Source organism: Alexandromys fortis, unplaced genomic scaffold (genome assembly GCF_014885135.2).
Source record: "Alexandromys fortis isolate MF-2015 unplaced genomic scaffold, M_Fortis_MF-2015_v1.1 scaffold_56, whole genome shotgun sequence".
Classification (NCBI taxonomy): domain Eukaryota; kingdom Metazoa; phylum Chordata; class Mammalia; order Rodentia; family Cricetidae; genus Alexandromys; species Alexandromys fortis.
The window spans coordinates 2,491,195-2,501,769 of NW_026067935.1; the positions used below are offsets into that span (position 1 = coordinate 2,491,195).

Here is a 10,575-nt window from a genome sequence, read left to right on the forward strand (position 1 = left end):
TAGCCCACCCCGGTAGCCCAGCCGGAGTCCCAGGAGCGCTCTCCGCGCTTGGGGAAGCGGTACTGGAGACCCCCTTCGTGGAGTGTAATTCATTTCACTAGCCAGTTTTCAGCGCTGTCGAAGCACTGAGGTGAGCTCGGCCTGCGCTGCGGGACCCCGGAGCCCAAGAGGCCTGGCAATGGACCTGTGGGGACCCGGCTCAGGGCGAATCTGCCTCTCGGGTCTCTAGCCAGATGCGTCTTGGCCATCTAGCTCAGCTTCTGTTCTCAGGGAACCTGGCGACATCCCTCCTTCAGCCGCTCTCCGAGTCTCCAGGATGTGCCCGTCTGAGATGGGGACGCTGTGGCACCTCTGGTCTCCTGTGCTCATCAGCCTGGCCGCCCTTTTCTCCAAAGGTGAGGACTCTAGGGCTACCTGGGCCCTAGGACTTAACTTTGCTGGGAGTATATGTGTGTGTGTGTGTGTGTGTGAATGTGGGCGGCCAGGGAGAGGTGTGGGCGTGTGTGTGTGTGTGTGTGTGTGTGTGTGTGCACGTGTGTGCGTGCGTGTGCAGGAGGCTTGCGGAGCCAAGGTCTGGGGCAGGCCTCTGGCAGCAGGTGATTTCCCTGGAAGTCTTGGTAGGATGCCCTAGGAGAGTGTTCCTGAGCAAGGAGTGTGCCTATGCTGTCCTGGACCTGGAAGCTTCCTAGAATTTGGAGTGAACTATGCAACCGGTCCTAACCCTTTTGGAACTAAACCTGAACAGCTCTGCTGTATGGGAATGCCAGCTAGTGTACCATGGGTCTGCTAAGAACGCCAAGTTGGCCAGAGTTCCTTTCAGCCCAGGGTCTCCTGGGTCTGCCTCCTGCAGTTGCTGTAGTGGGGGCAGTATCTCCGCAGGATGCTCTGCTGTCCTTGTGTCCCAAGTTGTCCCAGCAGGGTCCTGACCTGAGGTTGTGAGTAGAGGCAGGAAGCCCCTCCTACCCCCAATTACCTGCTCTGTTGCCGTCTCCCTCAACTCCTGGAAGCTTGGGACAGAGATGCCGTACAGAGCAGTCGATATCAGCAGGGCACTAAAGATGGGCTGATCAGTGGCTTCTATTTGTAGATAGTTTCCTCCCCTCCACCTCTTTTTCTACTGCAAAAGTCAAGATTCTTTGCAGTCTCCAGTGTGCTGGAAAAACCCTGTAAACATATTTTTTTCTGCGAATATATTTCAGGCGATGTCTCTCTTTGAAACTTCCTAGCCAGTTGACAAGCACAATCTCTTAATGATATGTTGATTTTGGTTTCTGGCTTTTCTGGTACCTGGGAATCTAATTGCTTTGGATCTTGTAGAGTTAGGCAGATCACTCGCTGGGCTTTTGCGTGGGAATGGTTTGGCGAGGAGGGGATTTGCTTTATCTACTCCACTGTCTTTTCAAGTGCTGTTGAAAGGGGCTCCGGTCTGCTAATGAGGAGTGGGTACCACCCCCACCCCGGAAGCCACATCTTTGGGGATGTGGAATAAGCTGGTAATCAAAGAGGTTGGTGAAATAGGCAGACACTAGGTTAAAAACCTGCCTCCAGGACTGCGATGCCATGCTGGCATGGCTGGAGGCATGTTGTATCTTTGTCACTTGGTTTGATAAGCATAGACGTCTCTGGTTTTTTTTCTGTAATAACAAGGTTTTATTAAGCAAGGAACAGCGTAGCTTTGGACTCCATGGTCCCCGCCTCCCTTACTGATTTCTTCACTTCGAGCAGCTGTGCTGAAGGGAGCTGCCTTTCCCGGAGCGCTTTTGAACTTGTCCTTAAACAAGATACAGTATGTTGGGGACATCTCCTTTCTGTATGTCTAGAACCCGGCTTGTCACCAATGTCCATGTCATGTAAGGCCGGGAGGCTTCTGTGTGTGGACTCTGGAGACAGCCTGCCTCAGTCAGAGTGCAGAAGCCAGTCAGAATGCGGGGAACCTTCATGCAGCTGTGAGCGCAGCTGGGCACGTGCGACGTAACTTGGCCATGGTCCTCAGCTGGGAAGAATGAGGTTGGTGGGATGGTACCAAGCTGTGTAAAAAAGGATTTCATGGGGTCAAGCATAACAGAAACCAAAGGACACACAGTGTTGTTCCATGTTTTCCTACTTCCCTCTCTACTTGAGTGATAACCTGTATGTTCTTTCTAAGAACTTATTTTTATGTGTATGGCAAGTATGTATGCATGTAGTTTGCATGTTAAAATATGAGTACATGTGTGTGTAGATGCTAATGTATGCACACGCATGTAAAGGCTGGACATTGACATCAGACATGGCTTCTGTGATCTCCATTTTACTTGCTGAGGCACAGTCTCCCGCTGACCCCAGAGCACACTGGTTCTGGCTACCCTCTTTACCCAGCATTTACATGAGTGGTGGGGATTAGAACTCAGGTCCTCACCTTTGCAAGGCAGACACTTTATCCACAGGGCCATTTCTCTACTTATGTCTGCAGGTTCTAACTTACTTGAAGTCAAGTACAGGCTACACTGGAGAGAATTTCGATCAAGTAAACACACACTCTAAAATGTCTCATTTGTCTGGGACCAAATGAAACATGAATTAGTATTAAATATTATATGTCTACTTCATTATGTTACCGTATTTTACTGTTTTCCCTATAGGAACCCTTGGATACAATAGAACACATATTTTCATGTGCTAATGACCTTGGCTAATCAGCCTAGTGACCTTGAACTTTATATATGCCACCTTTATGAGTAAATACTGCAAACCTACCCTCACATGGCTCTTTGGAAATTTAAACACAAATAAAATGTTCTGTCTTGTGAGATTCTGTCTCCTTGGGACCTAGGGGGCCCTGATAGAAAGCGTCTAATTTGCCATGGACCTTGGTTTGTGTCCCCAGACTTCCCTGAAGCATGGCCTTACATGATCAGGAAGCTCATGCCTTGTGTTCACACTGCAGTCCCAGTTAGAAACTTGATGTTGCTGCCTGCAGATGCATGAGTCCACGGCTCTGAGCTTTCTGAAGGAGGCAGGTATAAGGATACTTAGCTGAGAAGAAAAAAAAAATCTGTGGGCAGACTGGAGACAGCCAGAGGCCGAGGCGGGCTTTAAATGCAGGGCTGGAAAGCTGCCACTTTGGGCCACTTGTCCCCACCTTCTCTTGCACAAGTCACTCTGCATTTTGTTCTCTGCCACAAGCTGTGAGAAGCAAACATAGCCGCGATGCTGGGAGAGGACCCTCTGCAGTGTTGTGGTGTTTGCGCCTGCCATGATGTTGTGCGCGTGCCTGCTGCCAGCTGGGTGCTTGGCATGTCCTGGGGCGGGCAATCTTGCCCTTGGTTGTCTGTGGCTATGTTAAGAGCCTCCCTTCTGTCTAGACCAGGCCTCTGGGCAGTGGGAGCCGCTTTGGCTAAAGGAATGTTGAGCCCCTGCAGCCTTGGATTGTAGGGAGAGAACCTCAGTTTATAGTGAGTGGCCCATAAAAGAGGTCACTTTGGGGGCATAGGAAACTTAGGAGGAGAGATAAGCAGGGAGTTTGTGTCTGACTGGCTTTCTTGCTTGTGTTCAATGCTGTAAGGAAGGCTGGGGACTGGGGAGACAGGAAGCTTTCTTTTATTTGAGTGAATGATGTAATGGAATATGATTTTATTTAAAAAAATACTTCCATGTGGTTCGGTGTGGTGTGTGGCTGTAATGTCCTGAGGCCAAGGCAGAAGAATCATAAGTTCCAGGCAAGCCTGGGCTATATAGTGAGAGCATGTTTCTAAAACAAAAACAACTTATGTGCCTAAGTTTTTAAGAGTTGGAATGTCTGAGCTGGCCGGTGGTGGCACACACCTCTAATCCCAGCAGGTGGGAGGTAGAGGCAGGCGAGTCTCTGTGAGTTCAAGGCCAGCCTGGTCTACAAGAGCTAGTTCCAGGATAGGGTCCAAAAATAACAGAGAAATTTTGTGTCTAAAAGCCAAAGGGGGGAAAAAAGAGTTGGAAGGTCTGTTTATATGAGTTCCACTATTAAAAAGCCAAGAAAAAGGACCAAACTATATATTTAAAGATATTACGAGATCATGAATCACTCTAATATTTCTAATTCACAGTGATCATTATTATCCAACTGTTCACCTGTCCATCCAGTCCAGACTTCTGCTGTTCATCTATCCATTTGTCCGTCTATCCAGTCTAGTTCATCCACCCATCCACTATCCATTCAGTCCAGTAAATCTGTCTCTCTGTCCGTCCGTCCGTCCGTCCGTCCGTCCATCCATCCATCCATCCATCCATCCATCCATCCATCCTCCCCTCTACCCATTCATCCATCCAACAAACATTGAAGACCACGTTTTAGTGACCTCGCAGAACTGTGTAGGAAACATTTGTGTGTGTTCTGGGGACACAGAGCTGGGCCATCAAGAGTCCCCACACTGAAGAAGTTTATGACAGTTATTTCTCTCACATTCAAAGTGCCACACGCTGCTTTGTTCTTAAGGGCGGATGTAAACCTTGGTGGCTCTGTATTTAGCAATCTCTTTTTCGCCTCATGGTTTCCTTCATCTCCTCCCTATTCTAATTCAGGACGATAACGCTGTTCCCCCCAGTAGCACTGCTCATGCCATACTGGATGCAGGGAATCTAGCAGCGAGAAAAAGACTGTCCACAGACTTGGTCTGGCTTCTCAGAGCCTGTGGCATATGGGGCGGTGAGAAAGCATACCCAAAGGAAGCTGAGTAGTACTGTGATGTATGCTTGGAGGGACGGGAATAGGGTCTCTACCAGCAAGTGCACCCAGCAGTGACCAGAGTGACTACATGGGAGCTTCCTTTTGATGGTTGCTGTCAACTATGGGAACAACCTGGGGAGGGACCTGTGCAGAAAGAGATGAGAGTCTGCATCATGGGCTAAAGAAAACTTGTATAGATAGGACAGAAGCAAAGATGGGGGTCACATTATTGCTGCGTGGAGGTGGGAAGCCCAGTTGGATAGAAAGAACTGGGTGGAAGGCATGAGCATCACCTCTCAAAAGCATCCACTTGGATGGGAAACCTTGTGATCTCTTTTTCATGTGCTGTGTGAAGGGCTCAAGTGGTACAAACAAACAAACAAACAAACAAACAAACAAACAAACAAACAACAAACACAGGGCCAGTGAGATGGCTCTGTAGGTAAGGACATTTGCTGTCAGTTGATTGCTGGAACACAGACAGTGGAAGGAGAGAGCTGACTCCCACAGGTTGTCCTCTGACCTCTACACACAAACTGTGGCAAGTTCATGCCCACACATGTGTACATACATATATACATACATACATACATGTAATAAATTTTTTAAAGATTTCAAGGTCACCCTCAATTATACAGTGAGTTATAAACAAACAAATAAACAACAAAAACCAGCAGATACAAGAAACTGAGGAAACAAGGCTGGGTTTTAGTACAAGTGAGTATGAGTTCCCTGTGACTGCTGTAACAAATGGCTCCCAACATTATGGATTCAGACAGCAGAAACTTTGGAGCCTGAAAGCCCAGAATCAGGGAACTCTGAAAAGGATGCTTCTGGTTGTAACAGTTTTTGGTGACTGCTAGCAGCCGTACTGGGCCCTTTCCCTACCCATTCTTCTAGACTGGCAAGTGGTACACACCAGGTTGCTTCCATGTTCCTTGGTTCCTCTTCCTTTTCTCTTTATGCTTCCTCCCTTGCAGCATCTTCCATCTTCCCTGCTCTCACCTTAGGCTTCTGTCCTCTTTTGTGTACTGTGTGAACGTACTTTCCCTTTTGCTAGCGTACATGCAGTTGCTTTTATGGCCCCTCAGTGGCCCATGATTTCATTTACTCCCAGCCTGGTTTTTAATCTACAAACAAGGTTATCAAATTCTTAGGACCCAGGGATTTGAATGCTAATAATTTTAAGAGATTGAGACATTTCTCCCACCTTCCACAAGTCCGTAGATATGACATTCAAAATCTATTTTGTAACCCTTATTAGAAAATTTAAGTTTCCTTAGGGTAACAAATACCTATTTTTTTTCTCACTTTGACTTCCCTTTAGTGTTTAGCATAGCATTTTGGACATTGCAGAGGGTCAATAAAAATTTTTAAGTGTGCTTAAGAGTATAAAATATTGCCAGAAGAACCTTTGCCTGGCAGTAAAAGGCTCCGTGTCTTTTCCAGTAATTCAAACAACTACAGGGATACACCGGTCAATAGACATAATAGCTTATTTTTTGAGCAATTATTGATGGCAGGAATCACGCTGAGAGATTTGCCCAGGTGATATTTGCAAACTCGCAGACAAACTCGAGAGGTTGATGATGAGCTTGAGGCTGAGAAAAGCTGAGTAACTGGCCCAGGGTCTGACGAGGGAGAGCCATAGGGTCTGACTCCGATGTCTCCACTCTCCTCCAGCTGTGCTGTGCTGTGTTGGGTGTGATTGTGTTCCTAAGCTGTCTTTCCAGCAGGAGTGGACTTGAGGGTTTAATGCAGAGTCTGTCTCACTTTAGTGGAAGCTCAGAGCCCTGGACATGCTAGATGCTCAATGTGTATTGAGTAAATGAATAGAAAGATACCACGTTGTTTCATTTTCTCACACTTTGTCAGTGGAGGTCAGAAATAGCACCCTGTTTTGACTGAGATCAAGAGTTGATTTTCAGGACTTTTTGAGGCAGTGAGGTGAGGTTTGAGATGCGTTGGTAGGCCACCTAGGATAGCTACTTGAAGAATACGGCACTGGGGAGATGGCTCGGTCTCTCAAGTGCCTACTGTGTAAGCATGAGGCCCCCAGGTTGATCACCAGCACCCGTGTGTGAAAGGCGTGTGGTTATATGTGCTTGCCTTTCCAGTGCTGGAGAGGTGGAGAAGAATGAGTCCCCTTAGGCTTGGTATCAGTCAGCCTTGCTGAATTGGTGAATTCTTGGCTCCTGAAAGACTCTGTCTCAGATAACAAGGTAGATGGCACCCTGAGGAATGACATCCAAAGCAGACCTCTGGCTTTGAAATGTGTGCACACATGCATAGGAGATGCAGAGGCACAGCAAGAAATAGTGGAGATTCATGGGTATGTTTGTGTGTCCCCTACACTTGTACACATGGCTCCTGGGTAAAACAAGGTGGCCTCTACCCTTTCAGGATTAAAGAATAGACGATCTTTAGTGACTGCTGACGACTTGACAAGAAAGGGAGGGACACATAGAATGAAGACAGATACACGGTATTCCTGTTCACAGGAGGTGGGTGTGGGATCCGGTGAGCATATGGATTTGTGAGTTGGACTTTGGATGCCAGAACCAAGCTTGGGTGAGCTGTGGAAATAATATCGTGGGCGCTCAAGCAAAAAGGACAGGGAGCCAACCTGTTATGAGATGAGACCTGAGGCTCAGGGCATCTTGATGCAAGTTTGTTATTTATTGACAAAATCTGCTGTAGGAAGAAGCGAAACAGAAGCCTCACGTCTTAAGTGCTGGTGTTTGTAAAAAAACAATCAAACAAACAAAAAAACAAAAAACAAAAAAACTTAAAAAATGTATGTGTATTTGTGTGTGTGTGTGTGTCTGTGCACATGGGTGCAGTGTCTATGGACACCAGAAGAGGGCATTAGACCCCCTGGCGCTAGAGTTACAGGTGGTTGTGAGTGACCTGACATGGATTCTCAGAACTGAACTGGAGTCCTCTCCAAGAGGACTCTCAACTGAGTCGTCTCTCCGACCCCTTAAATTGTTGGTTTTTAAAGGGGACATTCACAAAACCTCTAAAAACATGGCATCTATGCATACCTGACCTCAGTTCCAGAAATTACAAATCTATCCAGGATGAAGAACAGAGCGTCACCGAACTTGCAAATGAACACACTTGTGGCAAGTGTTTGAAAATGGAATCGAGAGCATGTGTTCAGGACAGGGACAATGGGGGCTGCCATGGTAAAGAAAGTTTTCGGAAGAGGGTTCAAACTCCCCTTTATAGTCCCTTTCTCTGACCCGAAGCACAGGGCTAGAGGGAAGCTCAGATATACACCCTAGAGGACAGACTGGCTATAAAACAGTTTTTACTGGTACTGAGGGTTTTTTTCCCCCATGTGTGTGACATTAAATCGTCATGTCTACGAGACTCCGAGTCCATCCACTGTTCTTCATGTGTCATTATTTTTTGCTTGCTTGCTTTCAGCAAAGCCAGTGGGTGGGAGCTGGTGGGGAAGGGGCGGGCAAGTAGCCGGCTGAGGTTGGAAGCATGATGTGACAGTCTCAGGTCACCACAGCAGCCGACGATTTCGGTCTCAAAGCAGGCCTTCTCTTGTCCTCCCGGGCCCTCAGTGTTCCCTGCAGCCACCTCTTCAGCAGGTGCACTGTGTGGCAGGTGCACAGCACGGCAGCAGGCAGGTGCACAGCATGACAGCTGCAGCCTCTTGCTAGAACCAAAAAATTTAGGCTTGAAAACTCAAGCCAAAATGCATCAGAAGAGAGAAAGTCTGGGAAACACATATGTTCCCAGGCATGTAGCTTTCTGGACCCTGTCTTCGTTCTTTATGGAGTAAAGATGGTTTCTCCAGGGAAGGGCTAGACGTTTAGAGAGGACTCAGATGTAGGTGTGCTTTTAAGGTAGCGCCCCTTCAAGTCAGTGTCATAGTGGCCTTGGATGCTTCCTAGCCTGTGGAGAGAACGTGCCCCAGACTCTTAAAGCAGCAGAACAGGTGTTGTGCCAGGAAAGTGGGTGACAGTCCCTGACACATTGTTAGGCACTGTGGGCTGTTTTTCTGGATGGTCAGTGGAGGTGCACATGTGTCTGAGGAGGACCAAGGTCAAGGCTGGGGAGACACAGTAGTCTGAGAAGGAGACACTGTAAACTCTTAACGTGGCCAGTTGTGGGATTCATAAGGAGCACTCTTGGGAGACCACTTTGCCCTCTTGCATTTCTGTGGTCTCTGCCAGGAAGGACCTGTGCCTGTCTCCAGGGCTGCAGGGGTGGGAGGAGGTGGACAGACATCAGACGGCTCTACAAGTGGCTAGAAGTTGGCAGGGTCAAGGGTGACTAAACACAAGTTGCGTTTGGAATGTTCTTCTTGTTTACTGAGTGTTAGTCACATATAAAGTGGTCTTCCTGCTTACCGAATGCCCATTTGAGGTAGGCAGGTCGGAGATATCTAACCTTTATTCGCTGCTCAGAACCTCACCATCATCGGGGCCATCCTCCTGTCCATCCTACAGGGGGACCCTGGTCACAGGAACTGAAATAACAGATACCTAGCCCAGGCCAGCAAGAAGAGGAATTTTGTTTTTAACTATAGTTTTATAGAGATGAAAGAGACCATTTAATGAGCTTGTTGCTTTTGAATGTCTCCCATTGAAGGCCTTGGCCTTCTACACAGGCTATGTAGCTGGAGTTCGGAATAGAACGAGGGTGGGGAAGACTTCTTCCAGGGCTCCAGGATCCCAGGATCAATTCACAGCCCAGAGAGCAACTTGAAATTCAGTGTAGGTTGAGGAAGGAGCGGAGCCGGAATGTGAAGGTTAGGCTTGCAGTTTTGATGAAGTACTTCCAATGGGAAAATCTTTATTTGGATTTTACAGAAATAAAAGTGAAGTGTGGGGGATTGTGGGAATATCTGATGGTGATAAGAAATGACAGAGGAGGAGGGGAAGTGGGGGAGGAGAAGGAGGAGAAAAGAGAGGAAAAGGGAGGGAAAGAGAAAAGGTGATAATGAAAAAGGAAGCAGAGAAGAGGAAGGGAAAAGGGAGTTGGAGAAGAGGAGGAGAGAGCAGAGAAGCGGGAAAAGGAAGGAGGAAAAGGAGAGGGGAAAGGGAGGAGGTGGAGGATGCTTAGCCTCTAGCATCTGTATGTACTGTAGCTCTCTTCAGCCAGTATCTCTGGATATTTAGGATATACCCACCAATATCTCTGGATATTTAGGGTACACCCACCAGTATCTCTGGATATTTAGGGTACACCACATTTTTTTGAGGACACTATCCATTTAGACTCAGACCTCTTCTTTGGTCTGAAGCTTGGAAGCACATTTCACTGTGTGTCAGAATTAGGGGAAACCCATGGTTTGCACTTCCTGCCCCATGAACATGGTGGGTTTTCTATGTGATCTAGGGTTTGTCTCTCGCTGAGGTTGCAATACATAATTATAAATACTTGCGCTATTGGTTTTATTAATAAGATTAATACTCAGATTTCTTTAGTTTTAAATTCTGTCTTTTCTTTGTGTGCTTACTTTACCCTACTTAGGGAATAATTTGTTTCCCTAAGTGTATGTGTCTATGCCACATGAATGCAGTACCCGCAGAGGCCAGAAGAGGGCATCTGATCCGCTGAGGTTGAAGTGATAGGCCATTGTGAGCTATGTGGACTTGGGGGCTTGGACTCAAAGGCACGAAGCAGTTAAGGTGTCTTAATGGCTAACTCATATTTTCAAGGCACCACAGTTATTTTTATTTATTAATATTTGTGATAAGTAAGCTATTTCAAGTTATTTCAAAAACGAGAGCTAAAAAGAAACAAACAGTGTCACTGCCTAATCCTGATGGCTTTGCATATTTATGTTTTTCTTGCTGGTTGTTTTTCTGCGTTCTTAAACTCAGAAAAAACTTATATATAGGGCGTACATGCAATTTATTTTTAAG

General features: G+C 46.9%; 1 protein-coding gene across 1 annotated transcript in view; it reads left to right on the plus strand.

Moving 5' to 3' along the window:
* The first annotated feature begins 331 nt into the window (after positions 1-331).
* Tmem132d (transmembrane protein 132D) overlaps positions 332-10,575 on the plus strand; it is a 621,098-nt gene continuing 610,854 nt past the window's right edge. Inside the window, exon 1 of the mRNA XM_050146634.1 lies at positions 332-395. Coding sequence (XP_050002591.1) covers positions 332-395 — 64 coding nt within the window. The remainder of the gene's footprint in view (positions 396-10,575) is intronic.